The sequence below is a fragment of the Vidua chalybeata genome, chromosome 2, assembly GCF_026979565.1.
Source record: "Vidua chalybeata isolate OUT-0048 chromosome 2, bVidCha1 merged haplotype, whole genome shotgun sequence".
NCBI classification, from domain to species: Eukaryota; Metazoa; Chordata; class Aves; order Passeriformes; family Viduidae; genus Vidua; species Vidua chalybeata.
In genome coordinates, this window is record NC_071531.1 from 37,357,315 (window position 1) to 37,383,296 (window position 25,982).

At 38.6% G+C, this 25,982-nt stretch overlaps 1 protein-coding gene across 1 annotated transcript; it reads left to right on the plus strand.

Annotated features, from left to right (window-relative positions):
* The first annotated feature begins 1,845 nt into the window (after positions 1-1,845).
* On the plus strand, positions 1,846-10,020 carry SLC10A2 (solute carrier family 10 member 2). Its single transcript, XM_053935752.1, has 6 exons — positions 1,846-2,267; positions 5,297-5,415; positions 6,549-6,637; positions 8,717-8,892; positions 9,467-9,624; positions 9,896-10,020. Exons 1-6 carry the CDS (start codon positions 1,846-1,848, stop codon positions 10,018-10,020), a joined length of 1,089 nt encoding a protein of 362 aa, XP_053791727.1.
* The last annotated feature ends 15,962 nt before the right edge of the window (positions 10,021-25,982 follow it).

A 25,982-nucleotide genomic window follows, 5' to 3' on the forward strand; every position in this document is an offset into this window, starting at 1 on the left:
ACCAAATATTTACAGGACTAGGAAAGTTGCCCCCAGCCCCAAGTTTTGCTGGAGATTTCAAGACACTTCTTGTAAAAAAATTTTAGTTTCAACAAGAAGCAAGTTCAAGTGCAAATCAGGACTCTGATAGAGGTTTTATAGAAAATATTAATACAGCATTATTAATATGGCTTTAAAAACCTTACTAGCACCTTAAAAGATTTGGATTGAAAAGTAAAATCTCCTAAAACATTCTGTTTGAAAGCAAGCATAAAAAGGAGAATAAGTTTTTCTGCCAAACTGAGATCTTGTGGCTTTCTCTTCCTTTCATCTACTTCTTATTACCTTACTTGTTGTTCTGTTAGACATATCCTAGTCACACAGATGTGGCACTAATCACAGGGTAGGAGTTGCCAACTGCCTGGGAGGATAAAGCTACTCTGACATTATCCCATCAGGCACCCAACAGTGACTTAGGAGATACAGCCTTTAGCTGACCCCTTTGTAAGGAAACAGGTGCCATCTGAGCATGCTGGGAAATCCTTTCTAATGCAAGCAACTCCCCCTACGCGATTCAAGGTTTAAAGTATAAAAAAAAAAGCAACTCCTATCATTCCTATCATTTCACACATTTATGTTAGGAACAAAAGTGCTGGGACTTCCAGTGAGAGTCTTGCTCGCTGACGATAATTATGGCTTAGCACGTTACCCTAATAAAAAATATTTCTGTGTTGAAAATTAAAGATTATTGGGGGGCAACAATTGCACTTTACATGTCAGACTTGATTTTTGTCTAAGATCTATACTTGAAGATACTTCTTCCACAAAGCTTGGCACAGGTAAAGAATAATTAAGATTCTTCCTCTGAAAACCATCCACATTTCCAGATTTTCACGGAAGCCCAAGGGGTAAATCTTTAAAAGTTTTTCAGTATTTGCGACTTATTTTGAGCCATGGAGATGACAGAGCACAACAAGCCATACCAAAGTCAGGCACAAGAAATCTATCTCATAACCTTTGTGCTGCACCTTGTAAAAAAAGATGACCTGCACTGTCATCCCTGGTGTGGATGCTGAGCATGTTGTGGCAGGGAAGGGGACGTGGTCAATTTGCTGGGTGCCAGCTCCACAGTCGTATGCCAGCCTCACTGCCCTGATCTCTGCTCCCCACGCTTGACTCAGAGAGTATATCTCCTTCCTCCTCTGCCCTTGCCACCCCACTCTCCTTCTCTCACTGTCCAGCACTTCCATTCCAAGCTGGATCAAAGTGTGACTGCACCCGCTGCACCTGGCAGAAGGTGTCAGGAGGACGCTGAATCTCCATGCTGCCAGAAACTAAGATTCCATGTCATTCAAATGTGTGTTGTGCTGAGTGTTGCATCCATTAGCAAGAGTTGCAGATTCAAATCATATTTTAGGACTTCTACTCATTGTTTCTTGTGTCTCAGTTACTCACCACACAGACCCCTGTACTTCCAGCAACATTGCATGCATGAGCAGGTCTCCCAAAGGCATGCAAGAAACTCAAAGAATGAAGTCTAAACTTTCTCTTCTTCCTGTGAGTCTCATTTCATGGGCTTAGCAGCACTACAAGCCTCCTTTATGCCCTTAAATATTAACATGCTTTTCTCTTGATGTGGGATCCCTCATTACCATATGAATAAATGATTAATGGTCACTGTACCAAACAAGTGCAACTTTTATAACTATATGAATCAGTGCTGAGCCAAACCCTTCAAGAGTAGTAAGAGTTTTCTGGCATTTATTGCACTTTATTGCTTCCTGGATCATTTAAAAGAAGTCACTGACGAACAACCGTAGGCTTGAAAGTTTACTGCGGATGTAGTGAGCAGTTCTGTATTTCAAAATGCAGACAAACTTTCTTTCCCAGCAATTTAATGCTGGTTCTTTGGCAGAAAACTCCACGGCTTGTCCAGCAAATGCTACTATTTGTGATGGCACCTCTTGTATATTGACAGGAGATAATTTTAATCAAACTTTGAGCGTAGTTTTAAGTACTGTTCTAACAATCATGCTGGCTTTGGTGATGTTCTCCATGGGCTGCAATGTGGAAATTAAGAATTTCTTGGGCCACATAAAAAGACCCTGGGGTATATTTGTGGGTTTCCTTTGCCAGTTTGGAATTATGCCTCTCACAGCCTTCTTGCTCTCTTTGGCCTTTAACGTCCTTCCTATTCAAGCTGTCGTGGTGATGATCATGGGATGCTGTCCGGGGGGCACAGCCTCGAATGTCATTGCCTACTGGGTGGATGGAGACATGGACTTAAGGTAAGAGCAGCCATTCTCTAAGTACTTCATGTGGCTCTTTTACATGTAAATTGTAAATTTTACATTGAAAAGGACTGTCTGATCTGTTTGATGTTTTTCTTAGCTTCCTGGCACATGCATGGTGGTTTCTCCTTGTAAAGATGGTTAGTTACTGTAATTGAAATAAATATAAGCAGAATAGCAAATATCCTTGATTCATTGGGAATTCACGAGGAAGATATCACAACAGAATTGTGTACATTAGAAAATATCTTTATTGTTAAACTTCAGATCTTGGAGCAAATATTATCTATGAAGACAATTAAAATAATATACATTATGAAAACTTTGCCCAAGTTAAAATTACTTTTCTTTCTCCCAAGATCTTTAGTAGTAAAAATATTTTAAAAAATAGGATTTTGGGACCAGAATCCTCTCAAAAAAATAGTGGCTATGAAACTTTTCTTGAAGTAATGTTTCTTGAAAAAGAGCTCCTGTGAAAAAATATTTTCCCTCCTTTTGTGTTCTATACAATAAAAAGACAGGTATTTATTTTCTCAATGAATACTAGTTCTAACAAATACTTGTGATAATTCTTTCTGCTCCTGGAACCTTATGCAAAGTCTTCAAACTGAGAGAATATTTTACAGGCTAGAAACCACTTCTTAAGGCAGTCCTGCATATCAGGGGCATTGAAAACCTTCCTTCGTGCAAGTGTGATGGTCTCAATGACAAAGTGCTATGAACTCAGAAACAGATGTGTAAGGCACCTGACCTGGCCTAGGACATCAAACACACAGGAGAAGTGAACCCTACTCTTGATGCAAATTCCATGGGGGGTTCATCAACTCTAAGAGCTTCTAAAAATAAGTCGTCTTTTTATTTTCATGTCCTGATTACTTTGGTCTAAAATAAGCAGGATCATTTCTCTCTTTCCAACAGAGTAAAATAAATTGGAGCATTCATCCAATTTATCATATGCCAGTCTTAACTAGAAATGGAAAAAGATAGTAGAAGTAAGAAAGATGTGGAGCTAGAGTAAATAGTCTAAGAATGTTAACATCTGCAGCTTTAGTGCAACATTTTTTTCCATCCTTTGAAAATATTGAACTTTTCTGTCACATACAGGTATTAATGTAAAAATAGCTTTCAAATTATAAATGAGGTTAGCTCTGCTAATACTTGACTTCCTCATTGTAGAGGAAAAATCTGTGATATTAAGAACTGTAAGACTCTTAATTTCAATTAATAGAGGTCTAAGAAATCACAGATGAGAAGATTGAGTACAAGGCTGAAATTTTGTTCCAATCTCTCCCTGAAAGAATAAACTGAGCTAAACTATGCTTGGTCAGCTCTGTATGTTCAGGATTGCTCCAATGAAATCAGTGGTAAAAATTCAAATTTATAATGCTATAAACATGAACAGGATTTCTAGCCCATGATGTTGACAAAGGGTGAAGTTAATTGAAAATGCCTTTACAAGGTTATTCTTCAGGTAAAGACCTCTACCTTAGGTCAAAGGCTTTTGGTCAGTACCTTTGCAACAAAGATGCAGGGACCACAGGATACAGGAGGTACAGCAGATTGTCAAGGCAAGCATCTTCTCTTCTCAATAGAAGAATAACATTAGAGGTTGTGTGGATGGTTTCTGGAGCTATCACAGTATTATAGAAACCTGTCCATCATATCAGAAATGTTTTGGTTTTAACTGTAATAATTTATGATTATACATTACAACCCTTGGTCATTGTCTATACTTTTGTTTCAAAACCTCTCTGCAAATAGACCACAAGTTAGAGAAGGAATTAGTTTTATAATTAGCATTAAAATCATAATCAGGTGAAGTATGATATTTCATATCTTTCTTAGTAAATCAAACGCAGCCGATATCCTCTAATCATTCCCCAAAGAGATATCTCTTGATATTTCACAAAAACAACTGCTTCTGTGGAAACAGGGACTGGGGTTAGGGGATGGCCAGACTTTGGGGAAGGAGGTACATTCAGGGACAGTATAAAGATACAGGAAGTACAGAGGTAGGAAACATGAGGGTTTGTTTTGTTTTGTTTTTTTTTTTTCCATTTGGGTCTTCATCAAAGCTTAATTGTAGCCCATAACTCTTTTTCTCTGTAGGAGACTTCTATAGGAACTCTTTTGCCAGAGGCCCCTGCAAAAACTTATTCAATGACTCTAAAGCAGAGAATGACTGGAACCAAAATGAATGCAGATATTCCCGTAGTTTCTGCATTAATTTTTCTAGATTTCTCTGGATCTGCTCAGTTTGTGGGCCAGGATCAGTAGTCCCTTTTCTGAGGACAAGCAACAATAAAGAGAAATCTGAAGTGAGGCTCAGAAGAAAGCTTCCAAAATGTCTTGACTAGAACCCTCTCTCATTATTTTTATACCAGAAAAATTAGATTTGTATGCATAATTTTATCCATTGTATTCCAATTCCAATGCCTTTCTCCATTCCTTCACTCCTGTGGCAGAATGCACCTTTTTGTACAACAGAAAAGAGAAATACCTTTGTAAAATGCAGCAACAATACTTATGCTAAGCCTCACTGAGCAATTCTTAGCACCTACTTTTTGGCCTAGAGCAAAACAAGCCAGAAAAGGAAATTTGATTATATCACAAATTATAAACAATTTGAGTTCAATTTTAACACTCTAGAACTGCTGATATAATGGAAAGCTCCATTTGATGTCCATCTCTGCCCCTGTTCCCTGCTTGCCGTCCTCTCTGAAGCCAGCCAGACAGGCAGCATGGAGACAGATTTGCCAACAGACCTTTCTGCTGGCCACCTGTCTGACTACCTCCTTTGCACCAAAAGTTATGGTTCTGTAGCTGCAGAACACCTTGATTTTTCATATTCTTTTCTTTTCAGCAGAAGCCATTCTTTTCATTTAGCTTTTCTCTAACCTGATAAATTGTCTGTAGCCAGCAACATTTCTTGCACAACCTTTCACAAGGTGTGAAATGGTAATAAGAAAATGAGAGACTATGGGCTAGCATGAGATGAACTGTCACTGTAACCAATTTCTTTGCAGCATCAGCATGACAACTTGCTCCACGCTGCTTGCAATGGGAATGATGCCACTTTGTCTCTTTATTTACACCAAAATGTGGACTGATGCTGATGCAATTGTACTCCCCTATAACAGCATTGGTGAGTCCAGTGAAACAGCACTTTCTCTTCTGTCTATCCTCCATTCAGGGACAACCACCTCTATAACATCGTCCTGCAATCAGGAAGAAATTACCTCAGATTTTTACATATATTCCTCTTTCTACTTTTTAATAACCTCCATGGGCATTAGGCACCAAAAATCACTTCACATCATCCACAGCTCTGCCAAAGAAAGACTTGAAGCTGCTATAAATATTGTACAGATAATTATGACAAGATTGTGCATGTTTTTCTTTCCAAATGGCTTTGAGACCTACGTGGTAGCGGGATAAGAATATAGAATAATTCATGTAGGAATAGCTGCTTCTCCTGGATGAAAGTGTTTATAACAGCTTTAAGACACAATCCTGCAAAGTGCTAAATGCTGAGGCCACAATCTGGCAAAATACTTAAGCGCACATGGATAATTAAGCAAGTGATTAAAGCTGCTGAGTCTCTTTGAAAAGCTGCAATCTACACTGCCAGGAGTGGCTTCATTTGACTTCCTGTCAAAAATCTCATCCAGCTACAAAGAGAAAATAGTTAAAGTATTTAGAAATACATGCTCCAGTGCTTTGCAGAGCTGTGGCCCTAGTGCTTATCAAGTGCAGTTCCATGTTGTGCTAATCTTAAAAGCCAGCAGAATCACTTTCACATTCTTCAACTTCACTTCCCGTTGTCCTTGGGGAAAAACAAAAATCCAATAGGTTGATTGTGCTTTCAAAATAAATACTGGAGGAGGAAGGCCAAAACAAAAGAAGCCCTAAACCGGTTGCTGATATGGTACAGTAGCGAAACACCTGCAGACAAAATGAACATTTAATATAGCTACTCACATCACAGGATAGCAATGATTAGCACACTCAGATTTCTGTCTGCCTTTCTGATGCAGGTGAATGAGCATGTAGCTCAGCAGAATGGCAATTACTTCAACAGGCTGCCAAAGATAACAGAGTCTATAGAAAAGCAAATGGGCAGGTGTGGGTAGAGTGTGCATGCATGCTCCGGGGTGTGCACACCAGAAACTTCCCCTGAAAGGCTGCTTCAGGCCCACAGTCACTCGTCATGATGTCTGTCCTGTCGTGAGCTCTTGCACCATACAGGGTCTTGACTTCTCTTTTCTTTTTTTACAGGACTTTCTCTGGTAGCTCTTGTAATTCCTGTTTCGGTTGGAATATTTGTCAACCACAAATGGCCTAGTAAAGCGAAAATCATACTTAAGGTAGGATATATAAGTCTGAAGTATAAGCAATTATGGACAAATTATGGAATCAGTGGGGCCACTGAAGCAGTACATTGCTATTCATAGTATTAGTATCTGACTTCATAAGACCTGGAAAGTTTTCAGCAGAAAACAAACGAGGTGCTGTGGAAACGTATTGCTTTTCCCCGCACAAACATGCATGAGTTGCATGCATTATTAGAGACCATCATTATCTAAAGAACTAGCTTTTGTCTTTGGCTGCAACTACGTTAGTAATTGAGTTCAGTGTATAATGTAAACTGAAATTGGAAGGAAAATCATTCAAAGCTGTTTTTCTCTGCAAAACAATAAAAAATAAAATCATTCTGGATCAAAATGCCTTTCTCCTTTTAAGAGAGTTTCCTGATTTTTGTGAGCCAATTTTTGAGTGTGAAGCCAATTTTTATTAAAAAATAATAACAGAATAAAACAGAAAATATTCCAACTCCTATATGAACCTTGAAAAACTATTCACAAAATACAGCTATCTTTGCAAGATGGTTTCATATACATCAAAAATACTGGGATTTTGGCAAAAAACTGTTCTCATCAAAATAATAATCCAGCCATATATAGGGTGACAGCAAATTAACCATTCTGTACATTTGATTTAGGTTTAAAGAGATTTTCAGATGTGCTGAGAATTCTTGGCCTTTGTTAACCATTTTTACATAACAAATATATTATCTAAATTTTCTTAACGAAAACTAGTCTGGTCACTTGTTTTTCTACCTATATTTGTTATCACTCCTTTGCTATTGGCTCAGACAGCATAGAGCGCAAGTAAGGTCTTTTTAAGTCAATCCATTTTCATTAAACTGCTAGCTTATCATGTTGCATTTTTAAATGCATTCACATCTTGCTATTTCTATTTAATCAGCTGAGGGGAAAGCATGGACTTGTACTCACATGTAAAGAAACTCTACTTGATCTCTCAGCAAAGGCCCATTTCATTCCTTCTTACTGAGTGGGTGAGCAGCCCACAGCCTTGAGAGTTTGCTTTGTGTAGGACAGTGAAGCATCAAGTGAATATTGAGTCATAGCTGTCGGAAAAAGGACTATATAGTGAGAAATTCAGACAAGAGAACAAAGACAGTGTGCCAGGTGAAAGAAGAGCTTGTCATGGCCAGACCATGTTTCTTCTTCCTAAGTGTATGTGGTTAATAGCTTGGCCAAACAAAAGCAGTTGTTCACTCAGTGCTCTTAAAAATGCTTCAGCCAAAGACTGATGAAACCACTTCAATGGCAATACATGTTTTAGCTGAGGAATAGATTCTCCTAAGCTTAGACTAAGTGTGTCTCCGAGATCCCTGGCAACACAGGCTATAATGACAGACGTTCCACTTGGGGATTGAAAAGAGAGTGAGCTATAACTTTTTTTAGGCAAGCAGTGGTAAAGATCTCAGTACATTCAGTCACAGGAAATAAAATCAACTGCAGTGCTTAGGTATGTATGGAAAGGCTATACAAGCTCATAACCAGTTTTCAAACATTAATTTTTAGCCTCATTAAAGATTTACCCCTGCAGTTGGCAAATAATTTCCTAGCACTAGCTCACTAGCAATCTAGTGTGTAATTACCACACACTGTACTAAGCCTCAGAGTGTGATTCACCAAGGAGGGGAGGAAAATGCAGTATTCTACCTACTAGGCTATCAGTTTCTCAACAACTCTGGGGAAATTTTTCCAATGCGTGCACCATTCCTCACTCATATCACATCTGTGAAATTATTTTTAATCTCCAGCCCTAAGTACAATTATAGTCAAGGCTTCAAAAAACTAGTTTTACAGTAATCTGCTATTACAGCTCTGTCTTTAACTGTAGTCACTCCTTGAAGTACATCATACATCTCCTGTTTGTTAAAGTGGCAACTATCTCATCTCTCTGCCTGCTTTGAATTGTATTGCTGTAAACATTAGGTTTCATGTTTAACATGACATTTCAGTGACTCATGTTTGACACCGTATTTATTGCCATTAAACTTCATTGAGGTCTCATTTGTGCAGCATTCTGTGATTCTGTGACTCTGACTCAGTTCCTCTTCTTTTGCTTCACAGGTAGGTTCCATTGTGGGAGCAGTGCTCATCGTGCTCATTGCTGTGGTTGGGGGAATACTCTACAAAGGCTCCTGGATTATCACACCAAAATTATGGATCATTGGCACCATATTTCCAGCGGCTGGCTATACTTTAGGATTCTTTCTGGCTCGTCTAGCTGGTCTGTCTTGGAACAGGTAATGCATAGCCTTTATTCAACTGCGTAAAAAGATTTTATTTAGCAATTAATCAATGCTGAGAATGCTCCCTAAACATTAATTATGTTACAGAGTCATTCATTCACTAAGCCTATTTTTTTTGTGATGCTATGTGGAGACAAAACTTTTTTTGTGCACATTTATTTACAGATTCTGATTATAGCATTTCCTCCAACCCTTCATATGTTTTCACTTTCTGTGCCAATGTCTTGTACTTCAAGCAAGTGAAACAGACCTGACTTGTAAGTGGTTTGGAACTGCAGTAAAACCCCTCATGTAGATGCAGCAGTCTGCAATTTAGAACATCACTGCAAGAGAGGGAGACAGTGAGTGCCACATATGTGCCTTGAAGGTGGTTCACAGTCTTCTACAGCTGCTGTACTGCCAGTAATTGGTGGTACCAGCCACAGATGGAGTGTTTTGCTGACTATGTCAGCTGAAGGATACAATTTTCTTAGTTATCCTTTACATTTTTTTGCTTATCCAGATTAGTAAAAAGTATAAGGACCCACTGGATGCTATTTCCCAACTGTCTTTGTATTATTCCCTTTAGGTGTCGTACCGTGTCTCTGGAAACAGGCATGCAAAACACTCAGCTATGTTCCACTATAGTACAGCTCTCATTCACTCCTGAACAACTTGAACTGATGTTTACTTTCCCACTCATCTACAGCATTTTCCAGCTGTTGTTTGCACTACTAATTTTAGGAGGTAAAGTATAGTAATTTTTTATTATAGCACTATAATTATCATTATTATTACCAGTTTAACTTTTCATGTATATTGAGAAAACAAGAAGGGATAAAAATAATCACATGGATTTCAAAATCAAAACATAGCTTTAAAAATCTTTCTGGAGGTGTTGAAATGATTTAGCAATATAAGGAAAGGAAGTGTTGCATGGATATATGTTACTACAACATCTTTTTCAGGCAATTTTTATAATTCTTTTATTTAATACTGCCCATATATTGATCCTCAGGCTACCGTCTTTACAGAAGACACCATGTCAAAACAAAGACAGATGTTGAGAAAACTGCACAAAAAGAGGATTCAAAATCAAGTGCTAAAATAAATGGAGGATTTGTATCAGATGAGATGAAATAGACAATTACATCTGCTCTCACCAGCTGTGAAGATAAAGAATATACGGTTTATTTAAAACTTTTATTTTTTCACATGCTGTTTTTTCATGGAAATATTTAACAAAAGAAGAAGTTCTGCTGACATTGTACAGCGAGACTTTAAAGTGATTAACTTAAGAAATAGGTACTTTGATTTTTAATATGGTTTTTGCCACAATTGTAGAATCTGGTTTTGGGGCTAATTCCCTAAATTATGGATTATTTTACATTTTATTATTATGGATTATTTAACAAAAAGCAGAATAACGGTGGGCTATTGCTAAAAAGAAGCAGATATCTGCAACTCCAGCCCATGATCCTGCAAATCCATCTGCTAGTCTCAGCCCCACACAAAACAAAAAGAAATCTTGTGGAAGTGTCTGAGCGAGAGCAGGAGTTGATATGGAAGATCTGGTAAGGCTGAATATGAATCAAGCATGAAATTGGACCAAGCCAATAATGAAATAAAAGTTTCATTTAGGTCAGTCTGGGCAGACTAAAGCACTGTATTAATTGCTTGAAGCATTAATTTATTCTAAAGCTATAATTTTAGCAAGTGCAAGGCACCTTATAACTCCATTATTTTTCCCAAAGTAATGGAAAGTAATAGAATGTAGCAGTCTTACATCTTTGGTCTGGGTCTTTTAGGTCCTGGAAACAGGAACAGAGAGACAAAGGTGAGGTCTTAAGCCTTGAGCAATTTTAGTGACAGCAGCGACAGCTGCATACAAAGGAGCAAGCAGAGGTTCTGGAAGTATAAGAAATTATCATCTTCTGAACTAAAAGGAAGGCATTTGAAAATGGAACAAAAATGTCCCTGATTAATCCAGGACTACTTCCACCAATCTTAACATAAGACAGTAGTGCTTGGAGAGAGCTATATATTTTTGCTATTTTATGAGGTAAATAAATTTGAAACTGCCAGATGTCTATGACATGTAGACATTGGTATAGTTGACAATTTTAAGATTTTATTTATATAAACCACAAATAGAAATAATTGGATGTACACATACATTATATATTGTTTGTTTCTGAAAAGTCAAGAGTTCATGTGGAAATCTCTCCTAATTGTGTGGAGAAAATAAGTACAATTCTAGGAGAAACAGTGCAGTAAACTCCTTGCAGCTGTAATTTTTTAAGGAAACACTGAGTAATATTGGTCCTGTAGCTGTTATGTAAAGAGAATATCCAGAGAACTTCAGGTAAATGAGTGAGAGGTTGGCTGACCAAAAAATTCAAGAGTGAACCAACCATCAGTACATGGAAGCAATATACCTTTCTGTCATATTCAAGTGGACCTTTCAAGGTATGGTGAGTTAATGTGTCAGGATTTTACAAACACAACTGAAATTGTGGAATTTAAGTTCCCAACTTGCAGCTTTCCACTGCTGCAGAAACATGCCCAGTACTAAACAAAGAAGAAATTATTATTGTCTACTGTATATTAGGGAAAGGGTCTCAAAATGTTCCTGAGTACTGTGAGGCTTGAAGCTGCTTTACTTTTGGCAGGGAGATCAGAATGATCATAACTTCCAAGGAGGAGCTCAACACTGAGTGGGAGTTAGTACACAACGAGGTGTTCTGTGTTTTATAGAACAAAGATTAGACAAAACAATGTAGCAAAGACTGTTATGGAGAAATCATAAATTGTGAAATAACATATTCATCAAGAAAAGGATAAGTTGTCATTTGTAACATCTGTACTAAAATTGTTATTGTCTTGCTCCTGCATCCGTCAAAAAAATGGACAGTGGAACTTACTTAGGATCATGTCTTTCTTACACACAAAGCTGCTTCTCTTCCCCCATGCTTGCTGAACTTCAATGTTTCTGTGTATATTTCAAGCAGATCTTGAAAATGTATTGAAGAATAATAGTTTGTCTTGCTTATACTCTGTGTGTGTGTCTGTGTGTCTACGTGTGTATTTAACACAACTGTATAAATTATTGAACTAAATAAAGTCAGAAACTATTTATAATTTTGCCCACTGGAGTAATTTAAAGTGAAAAAAGAATTGAGACTGAAACTGAACACGCAGACAGAGTTTATAGCTTTGAGATCTAACAAAAACATCTCATGTTATGGGTCAAATGGATATGTTAAATAATCCTAGAACCATAGAACAGTTTGGGTTGGAAGGGACCTGGAAATGTCATGTAGTCCAACCTTCCTGCAATAAGCAGGGACATCCTCAACTAGATCAGGTTGCTCAGAGCCCCATCCTACCTGATCTTGAATGTTTTCTTCTCAATCTCCAGCTGTAGAAGTGAAGTCTGGACAACACCAGTATCAGATCACTTGTGGAGCTGTGGTGGACTATCTCACAGTAGTGAGAACCATTGGGGAAGATGTGTCCTCTCCCCAGAGGTGTCCAAAAAGATGTTTGCATATATAGAGACCTATAAATGCTGGGATATGGGCTGTTCAGTTGCTGGGGTCTAGTGGCCTCCAACCTTGCAGTTATTGTCAAAATATTGGTATTGTCAAAAGGAAAACCCTGGACTGCTGAGATCAGCTTGTTTAACCTGCTCAGTGTCAGCTCCTCACATTCCATAGTATGAAAATCCTTTCAATGAAAGGCAGTATCACTGAGTCACCACGGCTTTTTAAGCAATCTTTTATGCGTGGAAAGAACCTGTGGATGGGACATTGCAGCTTGTGCAACTTAAAAGCATCATGCAGTGTTGTTCAGGCTAATAAATGTCCATTCTAACTAACTCTTACACATACTGGCAATCAGGAATTTAGTTCACTTCTAAGTCTTACAGGCTCTAAGCTTCCACTGCTACTTTACATTTAGTCATTCATGTCCAGAGTGCCTAGGTAGTCCATGCTGCTTTCAAATATTTTGCTGCAGTGCTGGTTCTCAAGTTGTTGCAGTCAAAATGAGATGAAGCATGTCTAAGGACAGGCACCCTAAAAGTTAAAATGACAGTTGAATTAATGCCTCACTCATCCCAAGGTCTGTAGTATAAGGCCTACAAAGATGCAAAAATCACACTTGCCAAGCCAATCTGTCACCATGAATCTGGATATAAATATGCATTCTCCGGTCAGCAGAGAGAAGGAGACGCAACACCACAGAATTAAACATGCCCACCATCTCAGAATTGTCCATCTCATCTCTATAAAGTAGATTTAGATGGCCTGACTTAGCTCAAATATCTAAATTTTTAGTCTCAGACAGAGAAAAAAAGAAAGTTGAAATTATATCTTTTCATATTTCTTTCTGTTTCTGCATAAGGTCTCTGAGCATCCAGAGATGCTCAATCTGTCTCCTTTAACCAGGAAGATAGGCTTTGTAGTTGAGAAAATAAAAACTAGACAAAATAAAAGACTGTATGGTGATTCTAACCTCTTATTATATAACTTCTACTATAACTAATTTCTCATCTGACTTAAAGGCAGGTAGAAGACCTGGTTCAGTCATGTAGTGTGCTGTGTTAGTCAGAAGAAGGGTTATTTGAGTAGAATTAACAAGTAAATTTATTTGCCATTTACATTAAATGAGTTTCTTGTTTCAAACTGTCATGGTTTAATGTAGTTTAGATTTTAGTTAAGGAAAAAATCCACAAGCTACATTAGTGATTCCCTGTAAGTACCTTGGCAGCTTCATTCGGACCTAATGGAACAAAAAAGTTGTCTAGTTTTGAATATTGACAACCTGTTAAACCACTTAAGAGAGCTGAATATGCCTCTGTGAAATCACATTTAAAGATGAACAAGCCCCAGGAAAAGCTCTCTTGCTTCTGGCCTTTGAACAGGTAACTGGACGTTGGCTGGGCCAGGTCCTGCTCCGCCGCGCAGCCCATGCAGACTGGCGGAGCAACACCCATGTTGAACCAAGCAAATGTTAAAGTAGCTGTGATCCAATGAGAAACTTGAAGAGAGAGAAAGACATGAGAGAGATGAGAAACCTCACCCCAGGGGTAGAAGAAGAAAACCTCTGTTCCCAGAGATAAAAGAAGAGAACATTTGTTTCTATACTAGAACAGCTCATCCTTAAAATTGAACACCAATAAGCTGAAATGACCCATGGTGGTAGTTGAGGGAAGACTACCAAACCATGGGAAGGACTTCATGATTGCAGATTTCTAGGTGGCTGCTATTCATGAAAATTAAAACCACTAGAGAACTGTTTCTTGTGGAAAAGTCTCCATGACATGGCAGGAGAGACTCATCTCCTCAAGTGAAATGAAGAAAGATTATTATTTTAGAAGTGGTAAACTGACTGAAAATATCAAATTTTGTCTCTTTACGTTGTCAGTGGGAAAAGAAAGAGGAGTTGCGGACAGGAGAAGTGTTCTGAAGGTTTACTCTAATTTCTCAGTATTTTCCTTTTAGTTCTGTTAATAAAGTTTTTTTTATACCCTTCAAAGTTTTTAGCCTGCTTTTCTCTCATCCTAATCCTTATCTCACAGCAGAAAATGAGTAAATAATTCTAGTGGATGCACTGGCATTTGGCCAGCACTAAACCCACTACATTAATTGGTGCATCGGCCAGGAAACTCAGATTGGTGAACCAAAACCACTACACTTAATTGGTGTTTCTGCCCAGCTGAACTGAAACTGCCACACAAACTAATAAGGTTTTGATGTTCAAAACCTGCTTTTATAATATCTGCCAGTCAGTACAATTTTTGTCAGCCACAGAAAAGAGAAATGAGATTATCTTTTTTTGTGGTCCAACCAATTAGCATACAGTACACTTGATGAAAATCTAAAAGAATAATCAGTATTCCTGAGTTCCCACGGTACAGACCTTCACTTCTTGGTATCTGACCAGAATCTGCTCTCCAGAGATTAACTGTGCTTGCTTACATCCAGAATTAAAGCAAATATAATGTAATAGTTCCATAACCAAATAGTAATCAACCAGGCCTGACTGGATCTTTCAAGCCAGAACTGAACAATATAGAATGCTTCTATCTCTTAAGAAATATTAATTCTGCTCCAAAACATCTCAATTAAACTGAACACTAAATTAACTTAAAATATCAAATGTAAAAATAACTTTTACTTGCCAGAATATCTTCCAGTCTTCAAACTAGAATTGCATAATATGGATAGTTGAAGGTTCTGAAGAAGTCCTAATTTGTTTTCATGAATAGATATGTGCTGTGGAATTATATCACCCTCTCCCTTTAATTTCCATTAAATTGAGCCATCTACAAGTTTCCAGTAACAACCTTTCCCCCTTCCCTAGAAAAAAAGCAGTCAGTACTATCAGTAGGAAAAGATAGATATCTCTGGAGAACAAGCCATCACACTCTTCAGACATCTGATTTAGGACAGGGAGAATTCTGGAAGGGGACGTAGACATTGTGCAGAATCAAGCACAAAATTCAGTTGCCTGAACAGAGGGTCTAGCGCAATGTGAGATGCCCTGGGTTGTTCTGCCTGGATTGCCACTGCCAGTCCAGGAAGTCACAAGTATTCTGCAAGTCCTGTGTCCTGCCTGTACCTACCACGGCCCTACAGCAACTAAAATGGCACCACACACTTGTGTAATTAACCCAATCCTCCTTGTGACTTGTAATTCGTCCTTATTTGTAGGGTTTCCTGTGATATATATGAATTCTTCCACAGTCAGATGAAAGGTCAGCACTTTACATGGTATAATTGTAGGGCTATAAGAAGACCCTTGAGATATATTGTAAAATATTTCAGAATTTTGGGTTAAGAAATCTTTTGCAATCACAGCAAATACTTTAAAACTCCAAAGAAAGGGAAGGGAAAGCTCAACGCTGAAGAAACCTCTTGTTGACTGCAGCAGGGAGTGGATCAGCTGCTTTAAGTGGTTCACTTCCAGGTTACTACATATTCTAGATATTGTTATGAAAAGGTTCCTGTTCCAGGCAAATAGAACCCAGTTAATTTCCCTTAGAGCACGCAAGGCTCATGCACAGTTCCTCATTCGCTGCTATTGTTCCTGGCTAAGAGAAATATTAGCAATTACACACCCAGTGTTTCTACTCACACAAATTTAACATTGCTTCATATCTTATAGATGTAACTTAATTGCTTCAGATATACTGATTAGGTCTGCTGATCAGGTATCATTAAGGTAATTTGATACATTCTTTCAAATATGACTGCAGACCTTCTGTCTCCTTCTTCTGCAATGAGTTCAAGTATTACTCATTTGGGAGATTTCATCACAGTTTTAAAATGTGCTTTCCCCCATCTGAATTCAAACTAGAAGTGAGGAGGTCATATTGAGATGTTAAGGCCCTGATTAAATAATTTGATGGTACAATTAATTCCCCACAAGTGGAATTAACTGCAGGGGATTAATGAAAATGTCAGGGTTACAGGTTGTGCTGGTGATGTGTTTCTAATGTCAGTAGTAAATCTGCTGTAGGTAAAGCACAAATTCTTTCCATTAAAGGCTTTTTCTTTAAAAATATAACCTGAACTCATAAAATAAACCACAGCTAGTACAGAACAATTTTCCATAAAAGTGCACCTACTGAGGAAACAGACAAAACATACAGCTTGCCTAGAAGAACACATATTTCAGGCTTAAGCTATCCAATAATTGCTAAAAAGAAAAAAAAAAAAAAGATAAAATTAATGTATAATATCTAAAAAATGGGCTTAAGTAAAAGGTGGAAAAAACTGATTTATAGACCATGAATTCATTGCTAGCAATTTAATATGGTGTGCAAGGTAAAGATCATAGGATAGTCTTTATTAATTGTTTGCTGGAAGCTGCAGAGATATGTGCCCATACCTCTTACACCCTTTTCTAAAGCACCTACTTGTGTCATTGCCAAGTTAACTGAAGATTTGAGGTTCTTGTGTTTGTTTGTACAGTCATCTCCAGTAAACATTAAATCCAAGGAAAAACATAGTCTGCTTTCAAATATTTTGCCTGTTGAAAGGGAAAGAACATCTAAGTAGAAGGACAGAAGAGTCTATACCAAAATGAACAATGTAATGATGGCAGGAAAGGAGAATATTCAGGTAAAATTATTTTGTGAAGACATACCTAGCTGTCTATAGAGGAACCAATCATCACATAAATTACTTTCTCTCTATTCTGTATCACTTCACCTGTTCTGTTGTATTTTTCAGAAATCTTCCACAGAAATACACAAATGAAAACCTGCCACAATCAGAAAATATGAAATAGCCAGAATATTTACAATATCAAAATCACAAAGGATATTTGGATATCCACTGGAATATGGTCAGACTAGTTAGCAATTGAAGAGAACAGATCCTGCTCGATGTCTTTGCAGTCACCCAGCAACACGGTGATGCTACAAAATGTGTAGAGGGTTCAGCTGCATGAGCTGGGATGTGCAGAATCAGGGATGGCTGGGAGAGGAATCTGTGCTCAGGCAGTGGTGAGCAGAGAGCACTATTTCACCCCTTGTGTTCCAGCCAGCTGACCTTGTACCTTACACCAGTTGTACTTGTATGTGGGCAGTGGAGAAGGATAAAGCAGTCACACTCTCTGTGCTTACTTTTCTCCACTTGGTTCCCTACAGACCAGAGCCAGACAGCAAGCCACTACTCAGGCTTGTATGAACAAGAGAATAGGCTGGGCTCAGGCACAGATCCAAGCTAACCTGACAGTAAAGATGAAAGTTTAGGCTACCCCTTTTCTAGTAAATAAATTGGGGAGCAGTGTCTGACCCCAAAGCCAAGCAACACCATCTCATTCACATGCACAAAGCTCTGCTCTCTTTCCCCACAAGCAGGAAAAACACATTTCTGGCTCCCTTCTGGGAACATTCCCCTCCATCAGCCCTAGCCTGGCGCCACTCAAGAGTGCCAGGTCCCAAGAGCTGAAGCTGTGCCAGGAAGGGTGCAAACAGTCATGAGACAGCCCTCAAACCTATGCCCTCCTCTTGGCTTATTTACTGATGTAGATGTAACAATACATGCCCAAACCCATTTTTTGTTTTTAAACATTCAAACTTGTCTGGCTTTAGAGGGGCCAGAGAATTCTGGGTAAAGACCATGTATTTTCCCCTCTTGTTTCCTTGTAGACTTCTGGCAGCTCTGACTAATGTTGTTAATGATACATTAAGCTTTAACTAACAGTTAAAGCACTTTCTGCTTCTGTGGAAAAGAGCCTCCATTTATACAAAAAAAAAAAAAATTTAACATGTTAATTCCAAAAGAATACTATATCTTTGATGTAGTGTTGGGTTGTAGTTTTTTACAGTTTAGTCATGGTGCCATTTACACTGCACTTTGAACATTACATATTTTTATTGTTAAATAAATTAATGGCTATGAGAGGGAATTAAAGTTTTAATTAAGTTTTCAAAGGAGAATTTCTCCTTTTTTACTGTGTTATGAAGGCTAATTGTATTGCATGAGCTATTTATGTTTAACTGCAGAGAACTACAGGGCCAGGTTCAGAGATGATGTGCAGGTTTTTCAAAAAATCTGTGACTCACATGTCTACATTGATATTTACTCCTGCATGTGCTGTAAGTTCACCCCAGCCAGCAACTAAGTTCCATGCAGCTCGTTGCTCACTTTCCCCCTCTTAGTGGGATGGGGGGAAGAATCGGAGAAAGGTAAAATTCTTGAGCTAAGAACAGTTTAATTGAAATAAAGCGTATTAATAATAATGCTAAAAATCATTATTATTATTTTGTTTTATTTTTATTGTTATTGTCATGAAAATGGGGGAGAGAGAGAGAGAGAGGTGAATAAAATTCAAGCAAAACAAGTGATGCACCCTATAATTGCTCGCCACCCACTGGCTGATGCCCAGCCCGTCCCTGAGCAGTGATCATCCCTTCCCAGCCAGTTCTCCCCAGTTCATATACTGAGTGTGACATTCTATTGTATGACATATTCATTTGGCTGGCTTGGGCCAGCTGTAGCAGCCATGCTCCTTCCCTCCCAGCTTCTTGTGCATCTCCTCAGATGCACAAGAGAACGGGAAACTGAGAAGTCCTTGACCCAGGGTAAGCACTACTTAGTAACAACTGAAACATCAGTGTGTTAACAATGTTATACTGAATCCAAAACATAGCACAGCTCCTAAGAAGAAAATTAACTCTTTCCCAGACAAACCAGGACAATATTATAAGAAAGGACACTCTTGACAGTGGAGTTGGAAGATCAATGTTGTGAGACTACTCAGTCAGATACATAAATACCATTACAAAAGTGCAAAACAGTTTGTTGTACTTAATGTTAAACTCTTCAGAAAAGGTACCTGAATTCCAGAGACATATTACAGTTTTATCTAGGAGTTCCTCAGTTAAGTAATACAAGCATGCAGACTCTGAAAGTGCTTATAGCATGATTCAGGCCAGAAACAAGTTTACCCCAAAGCCCAGCAAGGACATAGAAATGAGGACTTCCATCACCATTTGCTCCTGAGGTCTCAGTCTCAGGCATGTTCTTAGCAAACCTACTTGAGTCCCAGAGCAACAGGGAGTTTCTGCTGTTTCTTTTGCATGCAGTTTTTATTGATGACCCATTTCCTACTTCCTTGTCCTCCTTCTCTCAGTGTACACCAGCCAAATCACCTTTGCTTTGGAAGAGTAGGGGAGCAGAGGGACAGAGTTCCATTTCCTCTTCCATGTAAGGAGATTTAAATCACATTTTTCAATTCCCTAAAGAAAGCTCAACCACTTAATTATTTTTTTACATTTTGCTCAGCATATATCAGCACCCTTAGCACAGAGCCTTTGAGCCAAGATGTCCTTGTAGTTCTGCTCTCAACTAGCTTCCACTGTGTGCCTTCTCTGAGGGACTGTGAATTCTCAAAGCAGAAGTCCTGTGTTCCTAGCAGCATGGAAAGTTTCCCTAGAGGTACTATAACTGCTTACATTCCTGAAAATGATGCAAGAGCACAAAGAATAGTGTGTAGGCACCCAGGGAAATGTACAGAGCACTGTATGGTACTGCTCCCAGACTCCACCAGACTGAGCAAGCAACCCATGCAGATTTTGATTTATTCACAAAATTTGATATGGAGGCATTTGTTGAGGCCTCTGTTTTGTCCGCTTAGAAGAGAGCAATGACTCTGACAATGCAGTAACACAGGACTGACTGCAAGATGCCTGAGAGACAGGACAGACACCTCCCCCTGCCTCGGGCTGCCCTCCAGAGAACCTCTTCAGCCAGAGGGAAAGCAACCATGAGCACAGCTCAGCTGGTGGACTGTAGGAGAATGACCAACACAGCTGCATCCCAGAGCTGTGTGTGTCACCAGCAACCCGTGTCAGCCATGGCACCTCAACTCCTTACACACTCCCGTCTGTGGGAGGAGATTATCCTGTGCACAAGGAATTGTTGCTGAATGACAAGGTGGCCAGGAAAAAAGTCTTGCACACAGAGTTGCAGTTCATGCCCACTGCTAGCTGGTTTTGCAGTACTTGCCAGTATTGGCAAAGGCCAGCCCCCAGAACTATGGGCTTGAATCAGGCTCTGTCCTCTGCTTTATTGGTGTATACATATATATAGTGAGACAATCTTCCTCCTGGCTGTGTGGGGGTACCTGGGCCTCCATCTGAGATGAGCCTAAGCATGTGCCAGACCCATCACAGATAGCTCTGGTGTCCTCAGGAGATAAATCTTCCATCCAGAACGGCACTGTTGTACACACCAGCTCTTTACCAGCAATTGATAGATAATGTCATGTATTGCATGGCACTTAACAAAGGATAAAACTAGACACAGCCAGAGAGGTGCAGAGAACACCTCTGTCATACTTCATGCAGATTGGTCAGATCACTAGCAGGGAGGTGGATAAAAAAGGTTTATCTATTCCAGAAATACATATATGAGTAGGTATAACCATAGAGGACAGTATAAGGAGAGAAAAGAAATGAGGATTACAGATATCAGCAGAAGTGTGAGAAGTTGAGCAACTAGATTAACTATTAATGGAAGTAAAGTCTGAGCAGATAGAAACAGAATGGATATAACACAAGGAAACCCAGGAATGTTGATTGCAATACTGTAATCCAACCAAGAAGACTTTTGACATAAAACTGAGAAAGGGGCTCAGAATTAGCAAGAACAGTTTTTAGACAAAAACATCATGTGAAATATTTCACATTGACACCAAGAACTGCCAAAGAATTAACATTTTTCAATATTTCTCTTTTTCTCTATGAAAACATACCTTCAAAATTTAGAGACCAAAACAGATGACAAAGTAACAGTCCCAGGTTTAATATTCCTTCTGTCTTTAACTACATGCTGAATCAAGTAGGGTGTGCCACACACTTTTACCAGTGAGTCTCATCTTTACAACCTCAGAGATAAAAATGTCTTTTCTTATCAGATAAATTTCAAGAGATATGAGATGAGAGCTCATCTAAAAGATGCACTTTGGATTAGAAAGTGAGCAACAGACAACTGCTAAACGGCGAAGAATCAAAAGAAAATAATATATTTTCCCCTTCATGCTGTACCCTGGTAATTAAACAAAGATCTGTCTAATTTTCTTCTTTTAAACAGCTGACTGATGGAGTTCAGTCAGTTTTTCTCTGCAACTTTCAAGCAGAATTCAGTTTTACTGGCTGCAGTGCAGGCCCTCTCTCCTCAGGCCACTTTAATTTGTCTGGTTAGTTTACATCAGAAAAAGTGAGATCCATGTTAAGCAGTTTCATATAGTGCACTGTTTCACTGAATTTGTGACACAGACACAGAAGAACAGTGTACTGTAGCAAATATAATCTATTCTTAGGAAAAAGCTTAGCAAGCAGCCTAAGCAAATATAAAATATTTTCCTATAATTTTACTGTGCACTCATTAAGTAGTAGACTGCACAAATTGGTTTTCTCTTTCCTCCCTAACTCTGATATTAAACTTATGGAGGTTGATCTGACTTGTGTGGAGAAAGGTTTTGCACAGACGATTGGAATTTGTGAATTCATATTTTAGACTAATTTTGGATCTCAACACAGATAATTGAAACCCTTTATTGCAGTTTAATCAATCCCTTGAAATTTTGGCCTAAGTGATAGTGAATACTCCATCTCTTGAAGCACTATACCAAAACTCACTTTCTTTTCAGGACAAGTGTAGATTTTGGCTGAAGAAATTTTGATGTGAATTCCCCATTCTATCCTATGCCACCGAACTAAACAACCTCAATAGTGTTTAAAAAGTAAGTAACTGTGGAGTTAAACTCATAGGTCATCTCACAGCTGTCACTTGCTATTTCAATTGGGAAACAAATTACTATATTGCTGCATTTGTTTTTCCTTCCTTCCAACTAGCTTACGTTATTTTGTCTTGTCTCCTATTTTCATTCTATGTCCTGAAGCTAAACTTTTGAAATCATGTGACATATTTACACAGATATCAGAAAATATCAGCATTTAACATGACATATGATGGGAGTGGGAAAACTGAGCTCCAGTTTCATTTTGCATAATCAGTTCCTGAGATCAGATGGTTTCACTGCCCAGCAGGATGTACCAGCACAGTGTGTTCAAATAAAAAGAATTAGAAGACCAGAAATATTATCTACAGCAAAATGTGTGAAAAATGTTATTACTTCTTTGCATATCTTGTTCTTGAAAACTGGTATTAGAGATATGAGATAGCAAGGTGGAGTACAAATCCAGGCACTAATTGGTTTAATTTTTAGCTCTGAATGACATAGGTGTAGGGTATGCTGATAGTGTACTGTCAAGATGCATCTGCTTCTACTAAGGCATCTTTATTTACCCAACTCAATGAAACACCAACCCAGATAACCCAAGAGGAAACAGATGTTCAGTTAGTCTCATGAACATGTCCTTGGCCAGTCTGCCATGGTGAACAAAAGTTCCTTCCATCACTGGCTTTGCCTGCACAGCAAGATTGCACCCTGCTTGTTCACCAGGCATGATCATCCCACATGGCCAAGAGTCACAGGATCACAGAATCATTTAGGTTGGAAAAGACCTCTAAGATCAAGTCCAGCTGTGGACCCGGCAGTGCCAAGTCCACCATTGTTTCCTGAAGAGCAGATACATCCCAGGTACTGGGAAAGGTTCTCCTCTTATGGAAGACACCACTTCCTTAGGCTTAGCTGTAAACAGCTGGATGTTTATATAGCCTGGCTATATGATATTAAATTTGTTGATGTGGGGCCAATTGTCAGAACAGTATGAAGAGTGATGTTCAATCTGTGTAATTACACAGTTACTATCACAAAGAAGATGGATGACATACTCATTCCCTTTTCCTACCACCAATAAATCCATCTTTATCCACCCCAGTTCCCGGGGGCCGTTTGAACCCTCTTTGCTCCCCCTGCATCTCCGTCCATGTATCACCTTGAATGGAGAGGTTTTATTGCACGGACTGGAATGTCATGCCAGATCGGAGGATGGTACGACACCATGTATGTGATGACATACACATCTCAGAGAAGTCATTTTGTCTTCTTTATATCTAATCTAAATGCTTGTACTGCAGGCATTATTATGACTTCCAAGTGTTTAATTATCTTAGGTAATATTCTACAAAGATTGCAACACAATATTTCCATCAGATTCCATTGCCATTTCTTCTGGTTTTGCTGACTCAAATGACAGAAGACTCCTGGGAGTGTCTTTAATTATGCATGATCTGCAATCTGAAGAAGTTTGGTTTCCCATGCCCTGTATGGCAACAGCATTTTAATGTCAAAAATAAATTCCTTTCTTTGCCAAATTCTCTCTTCACTGATATTGATACTTCACAACTGATACTTTTCCACAGGAATCCAGTACTCCAATTTAGTGTCTTTCATGCTTTTATTTACCAAAAGAATCAAGATCTGAACCTTTGTGCACTTTTAACACTACCATCTAGCCCTATTGCATGTATGCCCTGACATATCTACTGCAGAAGTCTTTAGTCACACACCAACTTTCCTCTCCATTTCCTTCTGCAATTGCACCCAACCCTGATTGCCTTTCAGAGCAGGTGCCTGCTTCTTTTAGAGCAATGCATGAGCTCTGCAGAAGTGTACAAAAGATTCAACTCCCAGGCTTTGGGGAAATTTACTTGTAGGGTGGCACAGACAAGAGGCAAAATCAGGCAGCTGGCACTTAATGTTCTCATGTTGAGCTAAGGCAAAAAGAATGGAAACAGGTCCATTTCCATCCAATTATGTTTTATGTTTGCAGACCTGTCCTTCAGAGGTTTTGTTTTTGTCTTTCATGTTAATTGGCCAAAACAGCATAAATTAGATCTGATCAAAAACACTCAGTGTGCACTAAAAGATGGAAAGCTGAGAGGGGAAGGTCAGTCATGTAAAGGTGTGATACAGTCAGTATGAGCCAAGTTGCTAAAGGGTTAGCCCTCTAAATGGCCAAGTTAAATAATATACAATTGGTGCTAAGTTAACTTCCAAGAGCTCCCAAGTGTAGGCTTATGAATGCCTGGAGGGACGCGTTTGCTTCAGTTGTGCTGTATTTAACTTGGCAATTCAAATGGCAAAAGTCTTTCCTAACTTGGCTCTTGATACAAATATCACACCTTTATATGGCTTAACATCTTTTGTAAAGTAGATTTTTTTTGTTCATGTTAATTAGATATTGCCATATGTGTGTACATAATAATCAGATATATAGACGCTCACATAAAATGCATGCATCTATTAGATATCAATGAAAATTCTCATGAGGTAGGTAAAATTTTCCTTCTTCTGTCATGCAATATATACTCATAGTATTAGTCTTGAGGAAACTGGTTTTTTTAAGTTCCTAAGGACCCAGATAGTCCAGGGAGAAAGGGAACTGTAATGAAGGCTTGTAGAAAGAGATCCTGTATAATTTGACTATTATCTGGTAGTCTGAGGGGGAGGAAGTGGGGAGTGAAATGTCTACTTAGAATTTCAAACGATTCACCAAATAAAGAGAACTGGATTTTCCAGTGATATACCTTTTCCTGATATCTCAATTAAAGATTGATGGGAGCAACTAAAGATTGAATGAGGTCACACTGCTGTGCTAAGGTGGGCATTGTACAGGTGTTCTCCATCACAGGAACCAAATTCAAGTGATTAAGGGCTAAAAGGGTGGTAGGATTAAATTCCTTTTTAGTAAATCCTTCCCTAGCATTGACATGACCGAGGCCAGAAGCTCTCTCTTTCTTACTTCATCTCTTAATTTTTACGGTGATATACAATGAACCTCCACTTCTATTTGCTGTTTGAGTAACCCAGGTGTTCTTCTTTAGCATAGCAATGAGAAAATAATTGGAGGTAAATTGATCCGTATTGATTTTTCTAGAATGCCAGCCTCATTCACCCTCAAACTTTAAATTGTACATCTTTAATTGTGTGAGCTTAAATTAAAGCACTTCAACCCTCTGATTTCTAAAGGAGCACTTTTCTCTCCTAACAACCATCCTTTTCAGATAATACAAATAAAAAATAATATAATTTTTTTCTTTTACCTTGCACTGATTTAAATGAAGGAGATACAAGAGAGGAGACATGGATTTATGGGCTGAGAAGGTATGTTTTCTGGGACAAACCAGATTTGTTTGGGCACCTTTGGTCTGGAAAGTATATGTTCCCTTCATGAGCTACTCCTCTATTATTTATCAGGTTTGAAAGTTAAATTTCACTTCCCCACCTTCTCTCAACAAAATTATTGAAGTTAGAAGGCAGATTACAGGTTGATGACTCTGCTACAGGCTGTAAAAGAAACTGATTTGAAATGAGATGCCTTGTTACATGCTCCACTTCTAGTCACTTTTATTTAACCACTGCATTCTTCAAAATAGGCTAGGAAAGCATAATCTCAAAATTACTTTTCTCCACAATATCAGTGGCATGTTTTTGGGTTGGGGCAGTATTCTTGTGCCAGTTCAAAAGGCATGTCATATTTGGGTGATATCACAACCTACAAACACTAGACTGGGCAGTTTGGGCTTCTAGTCTTGCTGAAGACATCAAAAGAAAGTAAGCAAATAAATCTGTTAAGACAAGGTACAGGATTTCTTTACCTTTCATTGTGTTTT

What these genes read in the sequence shown, in the direction of transcription:
- SLC10A2 (XM_053935752.1), top strand. Translation starts at nt 1,846, where the DNA reads ATGCAGACAAACTTTCTTTCCCAGCAATTTAATGCTGGTTCTTTGGCA. An exon ending in GATGGAGACATGGACTTAAG is followed by an intron (nt 2,268 to 5,296) that starts GTAAGAGCAGCC and finishes ATTTCTTTGCAG; the next exon opens with CATCAGCATGACAACTTGCT. An exon ending in GCTGGTCTGTCTTGGAACAG is followed by an intron (nt 8,893 to 9,466) that starts GTAATGCATAGC and finishes TATTCCCTTTAG; the next exon opens with GTGTCGTACCGTGTCTCTGG.